Source organism: Hippoglossus hippoglossus, chromosome 3, assembly GCF_009819705.1.
Source record: "Hippoglossus hippoglossus isolate fHipHip1 chromosome 3, fHipHip1.pri, whole genome shotgun sequence".
NCBI lineage: Eukaryota > Metazoa > Chordata > Actinopteri > Pleuronectiformes > Pleuronectidae > Hippoglossus > Hippoglossus hippoglossus.
Window position 1 is genome coordinate 11,846,277 of NC_047153.1, and position 20,800 is coordinate 11,867,076.

The following is a 20,800-nucleotide window of genomic DNA, read 5'->3' on the forward strand; positions in this document are numbered from 1 at the left end:
TGGACCAAGCTCTCTGAAGTCGTATAGATGTCACTATTAATCACTGCTCCCTTGATCTGATCATTAGCATCATCAAATGTTCTGTTTCCCTGCGTTTTCTTCTGCTTCTGACGCTGCAGCTGCTGTGCCTGCCAAGACATGAGCCTCAGTCTATTGTACCTTTGTGTGTGAGCAGCGTATTGACTCGATGTTGGATTCTTTCCCGTGGCAGTCCCCCGGAATGCCACGAGCAGAATTACCGAGCAACCAGCTCAGTCAGTTACCATTCTCTGCACCGCGCACTAGGAATGCTGCGTGTTGCATAAAATGTTTTATTGTACAGTACATCCTGTCTCACCCTGTATGTGGCGGTGCAGAAACATCTTAGCGATGATACAGTGTAGCGGATCACAAGTTAGACCTGCTTTTCTCCTCAAGGTTCCGGCTGATCCTGGCAGCTAACCAGCCGTGTATGTTGTTATTACTCATAAAATAGAGTATTAAGTGCATATTTTAAATATGTACCAAAGAATCAATACTTGCACTCTGCTGCAGTGAGTGAAGGGAGCAGACACCTCCATCGCTCACATACACTGCTCCGTTCACACTTCGCATATACCAGTCTATATTAGTCAGAGAGATGGAGCGAGGGACTAACAACTGAGGAAGGAAGAGAGGGAGGAAACAAATGAGAGGCCAGACTTCAATGTAGGGGGGAAAAATGGCCGGATAGTCAAAGAGAAATGATGAGTTTGCAATAAGAACAAATGAGGAGCGAGAGAGAGATAAAGATAGAGCGGGTAGTCGGGGCATCACAGTGTTTCCATTTGCCACCATTAGTGTATGACCTGCTATAATATGGATCTCATGCATCACAAACTCTGCGCTGTGATTGGTTAAGGAGGCAGGCCTCAGCTTGAGATCTACCATTAGCTAATGAGCTCATAAACTCAGCTAGTTGACCAGGAAATGCAGAGAACAGGGCAGCTTGATGTCCATCGTAAGAATGTGAAATGTGGAGCTGAACTGTGTGATTTGTACATCGAGGACAATGTAATTAATTATCACCGTCGATATAATATTACAGATTAGTTATTATGAAAATCAGTCCTCTCCAGTGTTAATACATATCTGCTGTAAAATATGTTTGTGTAATCTTAATTACTTTGACAGATATCTTTCAGAGTAGCAGTAATTTCATTCTCTCACAACTAGAGATGGAAATAACTATTTTTTTCATCATTAATGAATCCACCAATAATTTCTGATTAATCAATTTGTTTTTAGAAAAGGGCTTAAAATTCATAAAACAATTCCCCGAAACCGGAGATGATAAGTTTTCGTCCATCCAAAAGTGCAAAAGCGAAAAGTGAAGTTATGAATATTCCAAAATATGGTTTATATAACCTCAGATAGTTTAATTATTTGTCAAGACCAATGGCATAACAGCTCCCTAAACGTATAGCCAAAGCATACAGGTCATAAACCCTACCTCCTCCATGTCAGTAGATGGGACCAGGGCAGAACTAAAAGTAATACTAAATAAATAATAATAATAATAAATAATAGTAATTATAAAGTTAAATACATTTTTTCTCAGAAATAGTTTCTGTCATTTTCGATTGTTCTTATCAGGCTAATATATGTTCAAGTGTTCATTTTTCGGAAAACTTTTTCAGATAACTGGTTATTCTCGCGAGTGAGTAAGTAGAATGAGATTTGATTAAAGCCCGTTAAGCCATGTTGTAGGAAAAGTAGTGAATGGAAATAAATTTAGATGGTATGAACCCAATTTACCTCCTGAACTGATCCACAACAGAAGTAATGGTATATGCAAATGATATTCCACTCTAGGCAACACAATGACTTTGTTCTTATATGCAGTTATACACACAAGCACACGCACACACAAACACACACTATCTGATAGGGAAGCTTGGATATACTGCACAGTGAGTGTAATATCCCCAACAGGGAGATTGTCATTTGTGTGTGTGTGTGTGTGTGTGTGTGTGTGTGTGTGTGTGTGTGTGTGTGTGTGTGTGTGTGTGTGTGTGTGTGTGTGTGTGTGTGTGTGTGTGTGTGTGTGTGTGTGAGCAGAGGTTTTTCCTCTCAGCTCGGCCCTCATGACCCTGACCTTCAAGAGCAAATCAGACACGGGGAGAAAAGGGAATCGATTGTACATTTCATTCACACACACGCATGCACACACATTAATCAAAAGACAAGTGAGCCCATATGTGCGCAAATAGCCCAGTGGTGCATGCCATCATTCATTTTGTGCACACGCATAATCAAACTTGAAAATTCACAGTGTTGTTGTGTCTCCTCATCCGCACACACACATAAAACACACAGGGAGAAGACAAAGCTATTTGAAATATAATGTAAGATGACGAAGCTGCTTCTGTAAACAGATGTTGCTGCTCAGGGTGAAGTTGTGTGTTTCACAGATCTTGATACACACATCTGCACACACACACTCAGGCACAGACACACACACACACACACACACACATTTCGAGCATGATTGTAATCCCATTTATTATCGGCCTCTGCTGACCAGGCTCCTGTAAAACAGGCTATCGTGGCTATTTGAAGCCTCTTTGAGAGCTGTTGCTAATTATGTATAAGGACTCGCCTCACTCTTACGTCTTTAAAGCTTGGATGCGTAATCATCCAAGACATGGGAGCTGTGATCGCACATCACACGGTGTTATAAGCACGAGGTTGAAAGTCAGCCTGTTTTAAAAGCGATATTGTAGACGATGCTAAAGAAAATTAAATCCTTACTTGTGGTAAATGAAAGTATGAGAAAAGTGTAGTCTCTTTCTCTGTAAGAAAGTAAGAAAACTCAGGACAGGTTTACATTTGTGCATAAAGAGTTAAATTTACAGGGCAAAGAAAAGAATGTGTTTCGAGTGTGTGTGTGAGCGCTGTGGTGTGTTTTATAATTAATGGCCGACATCTGAAGGAACAGGCTACCACATAAACCTGGACATTTCGTTGTAGAATTCTTTTCAAAGGCTCTTTTTCTTTTCTTCTTTTTTCTTCTTTTTTTTTGCCGCTGTCTTTCACCAAGACCTGGCTTTCTTGTTTGCAGCCCCTCTCTGTGCCCCACATCCCCCTTCCTGCCCCCATTACAGAGAGCTGGGGCCTGGGCATTGGCCTTGAACTCTGACCCTGCCTGTAATCAGTCATATCCCTGGGCCCTTCCCTCCTCTCAGGCCACAGACAGCTCGCTGCTCCTCCCCCTCCCCCTTCCCCACCTCTTCCTCCTTTTCTCTCTTTGTCCCCGTATTTTTTTTTTCTCCCCCTTTTCCCTCTCGCTGGATACAGAGCGGCCGCGCTGGCTTTTGATGGGGTGCTGCTCGGAGACAACAGAGAGTAAACACGGCCTCAGCAGCAGAACAACAGGCCCAAGGCCCCACTGTCAGCCACTCCCCTGGCCCATGGCCTTATCCATCAATCTGTGAAATGACCTTGAACTGATGAGTAAATAATGGTGTCAACCTGTCAGCACGGGACAGCTTGGCTTTGGAGCTCATGTGAGACGAGCTAACTCGGGCCATAGTCCTCCCAAAACTCTCATTCAAACTTTCTGACCTTTTTTTCTCTCTTCACTCACTTCATGGATCTTTGGTGGCCCAGCTCTGCTGTTGCATATTAATGTACGGCATCAACCTATTTTAAAGCTCTACACCAAGATTGAAAAAAGTCTAAAAACTTGAGTAAAAATATGCCCAATAAATCTTTGATCTCCCTAGAAATAAGATGTTCGTCCAGACAAATTGCTCGATTTAAATAAAACTGGATAAAGATATTCTTTCTCCTCGATCCCAGTATTCCCCATCTGAATGCTGTAGTATCCATGGGCAAAATACTGAGCCCCAAATTGCCTCATAGAAAAAAGTGCTGCCCTTAAGATGAACTGTATGAATGAGTGTCTGAATGGGTGAATGGCAATAAAAAACTGTACTGTAAAGCACTGAAAGTGGTCATCAAGGCTAGAAAACCGCTCTATAAATACAGACCATTTACATCTTCTACACATCATATCTCTCTTACAGTGAGGAATGATGTTTCCATTTAAAACTGAAAAACAGACACTTTCCTCTTCAGTTACCAAATTATTACCTCGGCCAAGGAGGTTCAGCCCTGTACGTTTGTTGGTTTGTTTGTAAGCAAGATTGGATGGATTGGATTTGGTGAAGGATGCAGCATATGCCAGCTTTAGGGTCTCTTATTGTCCCTCAGTTGTTATCTCTTTGGATAAATTGAGTAAATGAGTAAGATTCAGATAAAGGCTGCAGTCATTAATAATCAGTGATCGTTTGCTAAAAGATACAAAGCAAATATTCATGAATATGTAAACAAGCACGTTTAGCACATTAAGCGCACTTGTACTAAAAATGCTGAAACCACTGAAGCTTTCATCCTGGAAGTTGAAAAGGGAGTTTTGACAGCAGGTGTGGAATTTAATAAGCTCAACGTCAGCAGGATCAGTCTGTGTGTATGTGGCGACGAATGTCGTGCACGTGGATGTGCCAGCATGCGGGCGGATGCTGCTGTACCCTCTGAAACGAGCAGCGTCTTGTGAAATTTCCCTCAAGGCTCATCCAGGGTCCCGGTGGCATTGAGCAGTGCTTCCCCGGGGGCCTCTTTGCTGAGTCCGTGGCATCTGGTCAGGCCGCCCGTCTGCAAACACTCCATCTATCGCTGATATGAAAGGCTGTCAGAAATGTGATGGTTGAGTAGCGAGCTGAGGGCTGGCGACTGCTGCCACCTCAGGGGTCAGAGGTGAGATTGACTTAGAGAGGGTGAAATAGCGGGGCCTCTTTGACCTGATAATTATCCAGATTGAATCCACCAGGTATAGCGGACAGGAATAATAACTCTTCCAGCTCACAGCCTTTTCTGACCCAGTTTAGAGACCTACAGTAATTTTTGTCCCACCACATCAATTTTGAAAAGGAAATGGAATGATTCACTCCTCCATCCTGCCCGCTGACCCAGAAGAGCACTCTGCTGTCCTTACAAATCCATCCTTGCAAACCTTGCTGAGTGTGGTCTGAGGTCAGCGCTGTCTGTCGAGAGCTGAAATGCCACTTTCCTCATGTCCCATTTCGTGGGTCCACAAGGTGTCCGGTGACAAACCACATACACCGCACAGGGCTGACATGTTGTTCTTTCAATAAATTGCATGGTTTTCCTCACGGGATCGTCCTGACATTTCTTAATAAATTCTGATTTATACACTGAGGATTCCACCTGTCTGTCAAAAGAAAGATGACAATCTGCCTCGACAGGTCCTTACAAACTGCAAATGACAGATTAGCTGCATGCTGCAGGATATACGTTGAACTCCTGTGGCACTCAATTCCACTGTTTCAACTTAAAGCGCAGCATAAAAACCCAAAGCCAGAAGGTTTTCTTAGCGCTTCTAATCTCCTAAAATGCCATGACGGAGGTCTGCGCCGGGGGTGGCAAACCTGTGGCTCGCAAGCTGCTCTTTGCTATATATTCAAGCTATATCTGTGAGCTTGAATATATTTTTGATCAATGAAAATGTGAAATATTTTTACAATACGGCCAATAAATTAACCAATATTTTCAAAATACAAAAAGGTAATCATTGTGGGATTGATCCAAATGTCCTCATGCAGATATAAAACAGGAAACAATGTGCAGATACAGAAGTTTGTTTGCCAGAACTGAGAATATCAGATTTGAAGTAAATTGAAACCTGTAGTTATATATGGATGTAAAGAAAGGCTGCTTGTTCAGAAATGCATTAGATGAGTTTGACAACATTCCAAATAAGCTGCATAATAATAATAATTTGCACTACTACTTTTAAACAGAATGTTCCCCTTCCTAAAGACTTTGTTTTACGTGTACAAACGGATAAACAGAAACTGTATATTTGGAAAATTTGTATTTTGGGAGGGTTTTGCAAAAATCTCTGTTTAGTGGCTAAAAACTCCATTTGCATGTGGACGAGAGGCTGAAACACAGAGGAAAACTGTTTGTTTTTCAAACTATCCGTATTAGCCAGACCTTTTCCACGATTATCTGCCTCATGTTCCACTGTCAGAACACAGTGACAGTTTTAGTAAACATGTTTTTATTTTCTAAATGTTCCCTCCTGCAGCTTTAAGGAAGAGCTGCTTTCACTGCTGCATCTGACAGTTTTCGAAAAGCCTCTTCTGATGCAGATGAAGTCGTGACCCAGTTGTGGATGATTTAAGGTTCTGAGGATGACAGACTTTCATCTGTTTTAAGAGAAGGAACCACAGAGTTCAGGAAAATGGGTGCCCACAGAAAGATTAACATTGAACTGTTTTTACAGACACTTTATATATAAAGTGACCATAACTGTGAACAAGACCGACCTGAAGGTGTCCAATTGAGAAAAAAGAACAGACCTATGAAAAGATTAGGCTATATATTATGTCATAAGTCACTGCAGTTGTAGTGTGGGCATCCACGTGTTGTGTGGCTCATATGGCTCTGTATGCTGGGTCGGCCACCCGGGGCTACAGTGTGTCAACGCAGACAAAATGGACGAAGCTACAACTCGTGCCCTCCCATATTCCCAGGGTACTCATTGTTTGCAAGTTCTCAGTTTTCCCCAGCACACATTAAACCTTAAATACAGCACAAATGGCCTTGGCATGAAATGGGATGAAGGCATGCTTTGCGCCACCGGGCCTCATTTCCATAGTACGTTAAATGTTTTATTTTTCCTTTTGCCTCAGGATAAGTGCAGCGAGAGGAGTGGATTATGTGTTTTCACCTAATAACACCTACTCAGCATGCACAAACCAACTCACACAGGGCACACACACACCCCCACACACACACAATGCCTACCTTATAGTTCTTCTATACGTGACGACAGGTTAGGTGGGAGAGGAGAAGGAGGAGCAGAGATAGAAAGATGGGGACAAAGAGCAGAGTGGTGGAGGTACGATAGTGAGGAGCCATGGCAGGAACAAAGAGAATATAGTGAATGCTCTGAGGAAAATGATTTACTGTCTGTGGGAGGTTGTGTGTGTGCATAGGTATGTGAGTACATATGTGTGCATGGACAGATGAAAGGTTTTACCGATGTCGGCAAATTACATTTTTTGAAACAGTGAAATACATTTATCTGCTCCAATGGGAGCTCCAGTAGAAGTCGGTTCAGTTTGAAAGTATGTGCTTTGCATGAGTGAGGAACTTCTATACATGCTGCCCCCGTCTGTAGTAAGTGGAGTCTTTCCATCAGTCACTCAAACACACACTCCGCTGAACACACTAGCTTGTGATACTGATGCACTGTCACATTCTTCTTCTTTGTATGCAGTCCCATACGTGGGGTATGAGGCAGCTGGAATACCTGAGTGCATTTATTCAAGTAGAGGTACAAAGCTTCTGGGAGACTTCATACTTTTAGTAGAAAGGAGCATTGTACCTTTTCCTTCACAGAAAAATAAACAATAACATTTTCCACTTGACAGCAAGTGAATGAAATTGTTACATCTATCAAAGAGGAAATGTTGGTCAAAGAAACTAAACTTCCTCATTTCCTTTTTTTCTTTCTCAATTTCCTTTCTTCCTTCCTGTTCCGCCTCTTTCCTCTTCCTGCCCTCACAGCACGCTGACAGTCTACGGCATTAGCCAGGAAGATGAAGCTATCTACCAGTGCATCGCTGAGAACAGCGCCGGCTCCACGCAGGCCAGTGCCCGCCTCACGGTGCTGTGGGCTGACGGACTGCCCGGTGTGCCCAGCCATGTGCAGGCCCAGGCCCTCTCACCCACCACCATCCAGGTGTCCTGGAAGGAGCCCGAGCAGAACACTCAGGACATCATCGGATATGTGCTCCACATCCGCAGGACCTCAGGTGAGGCGGCAGTTACATGCAGTGGATAATATAGAAATAACTCAGGATAATAAAGTTCTCCAACAGATAATAAGTAAAGCATGAACCACATAAAATTGTGATGTCAAAGGCCATTGTTAGTGATTCTGGAGCTTGGACATTCACATGAAATTTTCTGCAGGGGCTGTAAGTGAGAACACAAATGTCAGTCAGCATTTTCCAGAACTTTATTTACCCAATATATCTGGAAAATGTCTGTATGAGCCATGTGAGAATACAGCTGTGAGAGTGGTTCACAAAGATATGAATTCATATTGCGACTCAGAGTGAATTTAGCTAATTAGGTGAAACAGACTCAAATAGAACCTTATCTACAACCTCAGGTGCAGAAAACTGTGATAAATAGTGTTTACTGCTCTGTTACACGATATTTGTGTGGAACATTTGTCTAAACTATTTTTAGTGAGTGCATTAAAAACAAAAATAGGAACTGTATCCAAGTGCAACTCCCCACACTATGAATAAAACGATTTATAAAAAATATATGAATATAAATCTTCTTGTTTGAATATCTAATTTGACACTCCCTGTGTGTTTTCATATATGAAGCTATGCTAATTTACATAGATGCAGTGTGTAGGCTTTACGGGTTTGTGTGTCCTGTTTGTATGTGTTTCTCTGTGCAGTGAGAGTCTTATAGTGCCAGCTGCTGTTTTTCTCAGTAGTTCTATTGGGTGGATAATTAAGGGCCCCAGGGGCCAACCAATAAGATCTGCTGTAATTACCCTTCCTTCCACGGCCCAGTTGGTTGAGGGCTGGAGGTAGATAGTGGTTATGGTTGGATGTTTCTAGATTAAGAGCAATAAAATGGTTTAACAGATCCTCTGAAACTCCCACATTTACCCCTTCTGTCTCCTCCACCCCAGCAATTCACCCGACCATCATTATTCAGGCTCCCAGGGCCAAACTAGATAAGCTGTTTTACAGAGCTGCTCTGATAACACAAGTGAAATGGGCAATAACCATGAAACGATGACACTAACAGATTGTATTTATCGTTCCCTCTCTCTGTCTTTTGATACCTGCTCCTCCTCCATCCCTGTTTCTTTTTGCCGTATACATTTTCCTCTTTCCACCTCCCACTCTTTTCAACCATCACCTCCTCTTTCTGTTGCTCCATCTATTCTTCTTCTTCTTCTTCCTCCTCCTCCATCATCCTGCCTTAGACCCAGTGGAAATGGAATATGAGGAGGCCGTCAGTAAAGTGACGCTGCAGCAGATCATCAGGGACCTGGAGCCCTCCACCAGTTACACCTTCTACGTCAAGGCTTACACATCCCACGGGGCCAGCAAAGCATCGGACAGTGTCACCCAGATCACACACGGGGAGGGTGAGCTGGAAGCATAACACTCATCCATGAAGCATATATTTCATAAACATTCATGGAGACTTTTTTTTAAACCTGTATTGTGTATTGTTTGCTCAGTTAAAGTTAAAATCATGCAAGATTTCAAACTGTTGGATTAAAATTTAAATCCATAAAACGTGAAGGACCTAAGATCTTGCTTCAATCAAACTGAAGAAAATATAAATGGATTCACCTAAATCTGCCTTTGCTCACACACTTTCATTTTAAATTCATTAAAGGCTTTGAAGCTGATGACAAACATTTTAAAATTAAAGAAATTGATTTTTAAACTACATTTATTAAGTTATCTTATTGAAATAATATTTACTCGTGACAGTCCTGATCAAAATCTAAATAACAGGACATTGTTGTTATTCCGACTCCACCGATACAGAATAAAAGCATTCCTGTTAACTGTTAGGTGCTGCTTCTATCATGTTGTTGTACCACTCGACAGCCTGTATCGCACCGGCTGACAGTCTGTATTGTGTTGCAGTGCCAGCGCCTCCTTCCCTCTACACCAAGGTGGTGAACAGCAGCTTTCTTCAGGTGAGGTGGGAGCCGTCCTCCAAGATGGGTCAACATCAAGGCTTCAGGCTGTATTACAGAAGAGCCCACACGCCGCTGTTCACCGGTCCCATCAGCTTCCCTCGCAACATCACCCAGTACAACATCACTCAGCTGGGTGAGACATTGTTACAAGAGGAATTCTCCACACTTATTAGTCATTGTAATCCTTATCCAAAAAAAAAAAAAAACATCTCAGAATCCGTCTTTGGAAATGTGCTTAATATTAATCCAGAATTAAAACAGACAATCATGACTTTCCTACACTGAATATTGATGTATTTTTCCTGAGGCTGAACATAGGACCACATATGACTCACTCAGACAAACTTGGTCCCGTCAGGATCGATATCGACCTCTGTGGTGTTTGATCAATTCTGGGTGAAGTTTTTCTGCCTTGTTCATAATCTGAAAATCTCTCTCTGTCTCTTTTTTTGTCCAGATCCCTCACTGGTCTACGAGATTAAACTGCTTGTGTACAACCAACACGGAGACGGCAACGCCACTGTGCGATTTGTTTCACTTCGGGAGGCGTTGGAGAAATCTGGTGATTTGAACTGACACGACCAAACACACCCACACATCAGCTACTCAATGTGCATCAAGGTTTAACATGTCTCACTGAGTCACACATGTCATCTTTTATTTTGGCAAAGTGATGTTGATTTCCTCAGACGAACAATCCACTATACACACAATACACAAACGTGCACACTTCATGACATATCCTGGTTTATACAAACTCTGGCAGTGGTTTGACTGTGATGTGCGTCGTGTCTCCTCAGTATTGGACGCCCCGTGTGACTGTGTCAAAGACGAACAGAGTAAAACATCCACTACAGGCATCATAATCGGGATTCACATCGGAGTCACCTGCATCATCTTCTGCGTGCTTTTCCTCGTCCTCAGCTACCGTGGCAGGTCAGTACAAACCTGGCGTGTAAATCACTATCGACAACAAGTGCAACCAATGGAAATAACTCGCCAATAACTGTTGTCGAGGGTCAATGTCCGTTTATCGTGTGTATGCAGCTGACAAGTGTTTTATGTGTGTGTCTGTCGGTGTAATCTCCAGGTTAATGATGTGTAAGACAGTTCAGGCAACCCCCCAGGCGGGGCACAGCGCGGTGCTGGAATCCTCGTCCTCTTCCCAGGGGGCCGCTGGGCTGAACAGGGCTGCCAGGAGAGAGATGGAGGTCAACGGCAGCGCAACTGGAAAGAAAGTGGTCGACAGCAAGGAGCTCGAGAGACTTTTCACTCAACCCAACACACAAGACTCCTGCATGGTGAGTCCCAGTAGTAAGAGCAACATGTCGGGTTGAATGAAAGTCTTTTTAACTCAGTCTCTGTTAAAAGTTACACGTTGCTTACACAAACACATCATGACTGAGGATTTTTTAAAGGAGAATATAGTTTATTACAACTGAAGTTGGGTCTTCATCATCAATTTTGACAGTGAAGGGAAGATTACAACAAAAAACCCAAATATATGATCATCTCGTCACTTGTGTTTCTTGCCCTGTTGGACTGGGGCACTGTTGCTATGTAAGTGCAGTGTTATCATAACTGAGAGAACCAATACCTGGAGCTGCTGATATTAAGCTGTAATAAGTTCAATGGTTAAAACACATGTTTCCTGTCTCTCTCCTATCTGTCAGTACAGCTTCAAATGTCCATTAATGAATTATAACACTGTCTGATAACAATCATTTGCGTGTGTTTTCAGTCCAATGCCTACGCACTGAACGAAACCCAGCTGTCTACGATACCGCTGGACGAGTTCGTGGTGGAGCGGGACTCGGAGACACAGTTCCAGGAGCCTCCCGCAGCAGGAGCGGGTCAGCAGGGCCAAGGCTAATCATGTATGAAGGCTGATTCACACGACACTGTCCACAGTGTACACTTAGACTCTTCACTCACTCAGGTTGAAAAGTGTTTCCTTTCAAAGTAGTTTTTACTTTTTGTGCAAAGATTTTTTATTGGTAAGTTAAGGAGGATCTAGGACTGTATACCAGAGGATGTTTTTTTTTTTTTTGGCCTGGTTTTGGAGAGCTCTCTTCTGATGGAAGGCTGTTTCAAGCTAGGCAGGCCAGTTAAATGTTTGTTTTTCATTTTTACAACTGTTTATTGTAGGGCTGTCACTTTTTTACCAGTCAAGTCTGAACAAATATTTAAAAAACAGTTTCGTTCCATATACTTTAACTTTTCTCGTTGCCACACAGGCTTTATCTTTGTTGTTGACTTTTCCATCAACGAAAAAGTGTAAATCCCCAAATACTTCCACATTATGTTTATCAGACACTTCGGTGTCACTGTCCTCCATTTTTGTTTCATTCAGCTTAGTTCATGGTGAGGACAACAGTGCTGGTTATAGAGATTTTGATTTTGAGCAGTCCATTACAGTTCAAATGTTATTTTTGTGTTTTTCAAACAAATGTTCTTATTTGGGAGAAAAAGTGACGGTCCTACTCGTTAGCTCATTTTCTGGTATTGGGCAGCACAGAATAGAGAGCCCAGAATGTCCTTGTTACACAATAATGATTTTATTTTTAAGTTTATAGATATATACAGTAAATATATATAAATACATATATATCTTTATCATCTATATGTCAAAAGTGGTTATAAGTTATTGGTCTTATTTCTACCTTTCTGTGGATGTCAAAGACTCCTGCTGCCTGCTCTTACACCTACCAATGATTCCACCCTCGCGCTCTCAGAAGACCTCGGCCTTCTTCCAGGGATTTGATATATTCTGTCTCAGGACTTTGTTTCAGCGATATCAACGTTTTTTTATGAGTTCTCGGCCTCCATACAGGAACTAGACTTGGCTGCGTGAACCTTACGACTCAACAAAAACCTACCTCAGCCGGAATGAATGTGTTGCGGGAAGCTTGTAGGGACTTTACCTTCCCCTGTGCTCACAATTACTTTACATGTGGAGGAACTGATTGGTTTGAAAAGTACGAGATCAGGTGCCGCACTACCTCAGATGTCAAGAATCTTCTCTCCTCTCCTGCTTGTCGAAAAGCAAAACAAAACAAAAAGAAAACGAGACTCCAACATAAAGCACTTCCAAATGCTGAAGTTAATGTTCTACCTCAAGATAACAATGTTAATGTTGTCGCTGTTGCTGTTGTTTGTTTGTCTGTTTATTGCATAATGAAAAAACCCTCTTTTCCTCGCTCTGTGAAATCCTGGCCTCCATCTGTTGATGAATACAGTTTGGTGTTTGTGGATACAATGTCAGTACCTCATGCAAGTTGACAGACTGATAACACTGTTGTATGGAGTATGTTAGGACTGTGTATGAATTATGCTGTTCCATCGTGAGCTTTGTTTTTCCTTTTTTTTTTGTTGATTTTATTTCATTTGAAAGATCATAATGTTTTTTTTTTCTATAAACGTAGTTGCTTCAGTTGAATGAAAAGACCATTAGAGATACACTGCATTGCTAATGATATTTTCAGCCCGATTTACTGCTGAATGAGATGTGATGCGATAATGTTCAATTGGACATGAGACAAAATTTTACAGTATACAGAAATCATTGTGTATATGGGTTTAAAATGAGCTGTGAGCGTGTGTAATTGTGTGTCTGTTAATGTGGAGATATTTTAATGACTGAATGAATGTTTTCATGTATATAATGAGGAGTAGAAGACGAAAATTAAGCACAAATCTTACCAAAATGTCCCCAAACATGACTCTGATATTGTAGTAATCTACTGTTGTAGTTGGACATATCGTGAAATACGCATATTGGCTTTCTTTTGGTAGTAAGATGATACAACTCTAGACTCTTGACTGGGAGTGTTGACTCAAAACTGCTTTGTTCAACTAACTTCATGTCAGAAAGCTGAAACACATATTTCCTGATATGCTCAACTACTCCCCAAAACAACACAGAAATTAAAGTGTTATTGATCCCCCCAAAATAACGAAAAATAAGCTGTTCCCCAAAACATTGAACTGTTTCTTTAAATTCAATTGACAGCAGTGTATCTCTAAGCTTTTTCTGAATATTTGTTGCTGCAGTGCTCTTAGTGATTTTGTTTAGCTGTCACATTATCTGCCTCCTTCTTAAACAGAATAAGTAGCCTTTTACACTGCTGGTGCCCGGGACACGTGACAGTTGCTGATCATCCGTGTCTATCTTTAACTCGCTTCCCAAAACCGCTGCTCAGCTTTCTCCCTCCTGTCAACACTGACTAGTCAAAGCACTTCAGGAAGACTTTTACGATAACGCTGGATGACGACAACCACAGAGAGAGAGAGCATGGTCACCGGGTGGCTAAACGATCACAGGGTCTCTCTCTCGGCCTCTCTGCTGGGCGTCGTCACAAACTGTACAGGACTTGCCCTGATGCTTACAGGGATTAAAGTTCTCAGTCACTACGCTGGATTTCCATCAATTGGATCCCAGAGAGGCCATATATGAGACCATTGTAGCTCTGAGGGGGGGAAAAGCAAGGGGGCGGTGGGGTGACACAGTAAGCAAGCTCAGTGGCTGTTTGAAACCATGACAAGCAGACACACTATTCGCTTCCTCTTCAGATGCTTCCATCTTTTTTACATAAAAAAACGATGAAAAGTGACAACCGAATACTCACTCAAGTCCAGTCCCATTCTTAATTATGATAGTTTTTGATTCTAATAAATTAGTTTTTAACAACAAGTTGTGTTTCACTATGCGTGTACATTTTACAACCACTAGCCTCTGCTTCAAAACTATGTAACAGGCCAATGTCTGTAGTCACACACTGTAATTTTACAGTGTAAAAAAAAAAAAATTTCAGCATTTATTTGTTTTGCCACTGACCAATTATGCAAACTAATGTCTGGTACCACAAATCAGGTTTTGTAATAAAAATAATTTGGGCTAGTAATATGCACTAGAGGGGAACTCAGAGAACGCATACCTCCACCAATGGCTACTTCTTTGCTCCATGGTCAACACCCCCCCACACCCCGCCCCAAATTTCATGAAAGTCAGTACAGTATTTATAAGTAATCTAACTAACTGACAAACAAGCAAATACTAATGAAAACATCAGTCAAATAGTGTGTATATGCAGTGGTGAACTGGCCATCAGACTACTGGGACACATGCTAGTGGGTCGTACCATTGGTGGACTGGTGGAACGTAAAAATATCAATAAAATGTTTTTACAAGCTCTTAGTGGCCACTGACAGTTAATGCACGTTAACATTCTAGACAAATGCAAAAATATCGCACTACAGAGTAATGAAAACATAATCAACCCACCGACCCCGAGCACCCCCCCTCCGTCAGTCAGAAGTTTTTCTTTCGCTTTAATCCCTGTAATTAACCTACCTCAACCCCGTTTCTGGACTTTCTCTCAGGAAACATACAGAGTACGAACAATGGAGTAGAGTAACACACACTTTTACTGCATATCATTGTATATTTATACACATAGCAAGTATCAAAACATGCTGGACAGAAAAAAAAAGTAGATGGAAATGGACACAATGGAGGGAGACATTTTTAGGACCTTTATCATGTGCACTAACTATTAAAACGGTTCATCTTCATACTGTGTTTCTAGTGTGTGTGGGGGGGGGGGGGGGGTTCATCTGATTTCTTTTGCTTGTTTTTTTGTTCTTACTGGTGTTTTACTTTATATCCTCTGTGGAAACTCTGTCTGTGAACAGAGAAAAATTAGAAAAGGGACGTGGGTGGCACCTACAACTAGAACACAGTTCCACATGATTGGTTTATTGATTTGATAAGTCATCGTCTTAATTATGCTGCATTCATGTGATCCCGATGAGATTGGGTTTATGAGGAGGGGGATGGGAAAATACATTTGATCTAGTATGTACTAGTATGTTGAAAACACAGCAGAGTTAGTCATCCCACTGCTGCCTTTCTATACTGACAAGCTGAGGTATGACAGCTGCATTTAGCAAATTCTGCAAACACCTTTTACCTTCATCTGAATTTTAAATCTATGGTGTTGAATCATTTAAGCCACTCAGCACCATAGCTAGTTTTCAGCATGCCTACAAAAGCAAAAATATCACTGTCTAGTTAACTGATCCAAACACTGTATGCACCTAGTTTCACACAGGAAAACTTGTTCATTTGAGCTGTTTGAATAGTGTGATTATAAGAGTTAGCGATTACAAAAGTTGAAATAACGGGTATGTTTTCTATTTCCCTGTTCTGCTTATATTGCCTGAATGCAGCATAAGTGTCACTATGTACAGGGAATTGGAAACGTGTTTCCTAAAGGCATATTTCATTAATTCAGCATCATATGTTCCGATCATTCCACATGTTGTACGTGTCCCCACTACAGAGAATCGACTGCCATTTTATTGTGTTATGCAAACCAACATTATACACAGTTTTCATGTTAGTGATCATCGTAGGTACCGTGATTTTATGTTTTTTAAAGTTATTGGTTTATGCATATTTGTCTGCGAAGTTTCTCCTTGCATCAATTTCCTCTATTTAATTGTACATGTTGGTGTTGATATCATGTTACAAGTGTTGGAAAAACAATAATGGTACATGTCAAAATAGCAGAACAAATGCCCGACCTATAATGTCTCCTGCTTGTATATTTATTAACTACCAGTGTGGTATTTTCTCTTCAGGCTTAATCAGTGTTTTTACTTCTCTTACGAGTAATTTCACTGGGGAAACACGTGGTGTGCTTTTCTTCTTTACTTCCTTCCTTCCTTCCTCTTTCCCTCGGTGTAATTTAGGGTTAATCTCCTGCAGGAAATTGCCCACATCTCAGCCGTGGACGTGACAGGTTTTTAGTGCCGTACTGTTGAACCTGCTTCACTGGGAATGTGGCGCAATGGCGATTATGTTTACGTGATTAGACGTTGATAGGTCAGGGTTTCAAATTGCTGTGTAATATAGAACTTTGTGTGATTTCATGGGGCCCTGAAAGCTGTTCTCACTGTGGCTCCATCAGCAGAGGGGCTTTGCAGATCTCCTCGCTGACACAGTGAGGGAAAAAAAGGGCCTTTGTCATGATGTATTTTGCAGCCTTGGGAAGTGCTACATCACCAAACTCTGTTCCTGTCAGTAGGACAACTTCCTCCCCCCCCTGTCTTGAAGCCTGACCTTTGGACAGGGAGAGTGTGTGCTCAGGGACTCTCTGATTCTCATGTTGTATGTATATTAACAGGTTGCACTTGACCTTCTGGACTTTACATGATTTTCACTCTAAAAATCCACTAGTTGCCCAGTTCAGACAGATCGGCTGTGAGGGACGCCCTGTTTGCTGGTCCCAAACGTGTTTGCAGGATATTGAGTATTTAACTTTGTCTCTTGTTCGGGCCGCTGCGCTAAAAAACACAAATGGAACATTTCTCTGAAAATAGTTTGACGTCCTCTTTAGTTTCCACCTGCGTGATGCAGAGAACACTGCAGGGATTATAAATTAACACCAGGTCACGATTTCGGTTGGAAAATAACACGAGGCCCATCATTCATTAACAAGTTTCCCCCAAATACTGTAGAAGTGATCAACTCGTGCTTCTCACCATTGAATTATGAAAACTACAAATCTTTCAACCAGTATCACTACTTCACAATTAAAATTATATATTTATCTGAAACAAAACAGAAAATGAATTTGAAATAATTCTCAAGTTATGACAAAATCAAGCTTCTGCATTGTGAGACGTTGCTGCTTCTCTTCGTCACACGAGGTAACACTGAGTTATCGTTTCACCCTCATTGGTGTTTCTTCCAGTCCCCTGAGGTTCTCACAGAGAGGCCTCCTGGACTGGGCACCTGCAGGATTACTTGCGATACGGCTTTTACTGTTAAAACTGCACATCTGTCTGTGTGGTCCTCTCTCTTTAATATGCATCAACTGAACACAGGTAACCAGATCAATATAAGCTAAGACGGACATTATGTGTGTTCTGGATACAAGAACCATGCTGTAACCATGGTTTGGACATTTCAGGAGAACTGAACTATTCTGACTCTGGTTTTCTTTAAAAGTCCAAACACCGATGACACTACAGCGTCTTCTTGAATGATCCTTCACATCATGTGGTATCGACCATTGTGGCACAAAACGACCATCTGATACGATTGCAAATTGATTGCATTTCCCATGCATTTATCTCTATGGTGTTCTGCTCTGAGACCCTGACAACTGTACATGTCAAATAATACTGAGTTTAAAGATTTTACCAAGTAATTTATACTCTTGTCAAATGGTGATTTAATGTAATTGTAATTCAATGTTTGAGATCAGTATTCTATTTTATATACCTCTGTCAAGGCAGAAGATTGAACCCGAGGTAGTAGGCAGAGAAGATCCTACAGTAGATCTGCATGAGCGGCGAGAAGCTAACGTGTTATTTTAGCTGAAATGAGAAGTGTTAGTTAATCATTATTGGACTTGTGATAGTAACACTATGATATTTAGCCGAATGTTGGCAAAAAAAAATGTTGTGATCTCAAAATGGTGCTATTGATGGTCCTGTCTTACATTGTCGGTCAATGTTTGATGGTGTGTATTGATGAAAAACAGGTTGAGTGACCTTTTCCCGTTCATCCAACCTAAATCTGTGCTGCCCTCGTTGATGCCTGATGAACCTCATCCTGTTCCCCCCCCGTCATGCTGACGCCGGTGACTCGGGTTGAGGTCCTGTCAGTCCTATTACCTTTTCAAGTCGGCTTCATTTTCCCTCACAAACCATCTTCGCTTGAGGAGAATGTCTGTTCTGTATTGATGTTGTCGACGCCATCTGAAGCCGTTCACTCATCCTCTATTTGGCCACTGAAATAAGAAAAGAGCTCCAGCGTAGGATCCGCTCCGCAGGTGGGATCGACCCCGTCCGGTGAAGGAAGCATTAGACATGGAAGTCAGTGTCAGTGTAAACACGGCAGTTGAAGCCTGCTCACTGAGACATAAAATCTTTACGTGTAGAGCAACACGCAGCAGATCTGCTGAGCGATAATGTTTGTGATTCACAGTGTAAGCTTTATACTGTTGCCTCATCAGACCATGTGGGAACGTTTCACCTGCTCTTGCCCAGTACAGGAATTTTACTCATAGGTTTTATGTAGGAGAGCTGATGTGAGATTAGTTAGTTTTATTGGCCAAGGATTTACTTCCTACACTTTGTCACCATCCCCAGTTGTTATTAGAAATGTTTCCCTTGTGTTTTTTAACCTGCAACAGCAAAACGTAACCCACAAATAAAGTTAAGTCTCCATCACTGGGTTAAAAGATTCTGAAAACTTGTTTTCAAGTTGCCCGTGAAGCTTCTCTCTGTCCCATTAAATATTTAGAACTGAATAAGAAAGACTCAAAATCATAGTTCAGGAAAAAACTTGACTGTAAGCTTGTAAAGGATTAATATTTAAAAAGTTTAAAAAGTGATAGTGGCTTTATCTGGACAAATTTGAACGACCCCACAACGATCATCATATTTGGATGCACCAACACAACTGATATCACCTTTTCCAGCTGAGCCACGATCTCTTTAAACCAATGAGGAGAACAAAAAACAAACACAAACGCAGAAATCTCTCGTGTTAAATCCCAAAAACTCTTCTAACTAAGAAGTTCAACTGAGAAAATAAGATAAAAATACAAACATGCATCACCATCGATGTGCTGGCTCTGAATTTAAGAGACTTCACTTGTCAACCAAGACTCTACCAAGAAAAATCAGGTTTCCCTTCCTTACAGATCAATATGATAACTCAGTATTACTTATAAATTAGACAGAAACTAGCTGCAAATTCCTGATGAAGCTGATAATACGAGCCGCGCAGTCGTCCTGTGACACACACAGGAAATATCCTCAAGCACAACAGTGAGAGTCCTGATGTGTTTGTAAAAAATAAAAACTTCTCTTTTATTTACTCAGTATTTGTTATTAGCTTAGGATTTCAGTTTTTCTTGCAGGTCATGGTGTGTAGCTGAAGGGCAAGAGAAGGGAACAGGTCATAACCCACTTTATCGTCACCACACTGTCGGTGAAATTGCTTTTTTCACCGCCACAGTTCAATAACACTTCAAAACTTCTATTTAATCTATGCAGTTTTATTTTTTTATTATTCTGAGGTCGCTGCAGGGTTCAAATGTGGTGTCAACCTTAAACCAAAAAGCATTTTCATCTCTCGCTCTGTAAACGCAGCCTCGTTTGTAGTGTTTACCTGAATCTGGTTAACTGACGGGTCGTTTTGAAGGAATGAAGGGAGCACAAATCAGTGAAGTCAACCCATGATCACACATCTGTCTGTCTGTCGGTCAGTCTGTGTGTCGGTCTGTGTGTTTTCCTGCCTGTCCTGCTGATGTCACTGCCCCCCCCCCCCCCCCCCTCTCTCTCTCTCTCTCTGCTCTTCCTGTCTCTCCCACAGTTAAATTCAGGTCAATATGAGATGATTTAAATTCTATAAACGTTCTCAGAGCATTTTCAGGGATCACTGCTGTATATGTTTACACAAAGTTATGCTTCTACGCTCTCTCTCAAGACCAAGGTGTTGCAATTATAAATCTGTATACATATCCACATATACTGTATGTACTGTATGTGTGTATGTATATGTGTAAAAAGGCAAAATAGATCATTTCTAGTGGTTTGTATTGTTTTGGGGTTCATTGTGCAACATTGATTGAAGAAAAGACAATAACAGTGATAATAAACTAGTTCTAGTAATAATGACTCCAGAAACGGTCCTTATTCTGGTATTCTGTGTGTGTGTGTGTGTGTGTGGTAAAGCAGCATAATTTACAGCCCAGATGTTTGTTTGCTTGCTTCCTGTGGTCCTCTGAGATGCAGCAGATCAATCTGATGCAGCCTCTCGTCTCTTCCCCCCCCCCCCACTTTGCCGTCCGTTTCCACTGTTCAGCACATTAACTCGTGGGCTGCTGGCCAGACAAAGAGTATCGAGCGCAAACCCCAGAGCTCCTGGTCGATGAGGGTTGGTGCAGGACTTCTAATCATTGTGAAGCC

At 41.6% G+C, this 20,800-nt stretch overlaps 1 protein-coding gene across 2 annotated transcripts in view; it reads left to right on the forward strand.

Moving 5' to 3' along the window:
- The window catches only part of igdcc3 (immunoglobulin superfamily, DCC subclass, member 3), a 58,838-nt gene extending 46,662 nt beyond the window's left edge, over window positions 1-12,176 (forward strand). For both annotated transcript variants that reach the window (XM_034581618.1, XM_034581617.1), the window contains exons 8-14: window positions 7,621-7,868; window positions 9,074-9,238; window positions 9,753-9,941; window positions 10,266-10,370; window positions 10,609-10,744; window positions 10,899-11,109; window positions 11,550-12,176. In XM_034581618.1, the coding sequence (XP_034437509.1) occupies window positions 7,621-7,868; window positions 9,074-9,238; window positions 9,753-9,941; window positions 10,266-10,370; window positions 10,609-10,744; window positions 10,899-11,109; window positions 11,550-11,681 (1,186 nt within the window). In that variant the 3' untranslated portion in view covers window positions 11,682-12,176. The remainder of the gene's footprint in view (window positions 1-7,620; window positions 7,869-9,073; window positions 9,239-9,752; window positions 9,942-10,265; window positions 10,371-10,608; window positions 10,745-10,898; window positions 11,110-11,549) is intronic.
- Window positions 12,177-20,800: the final 8,624 nt, after the last annotated feature.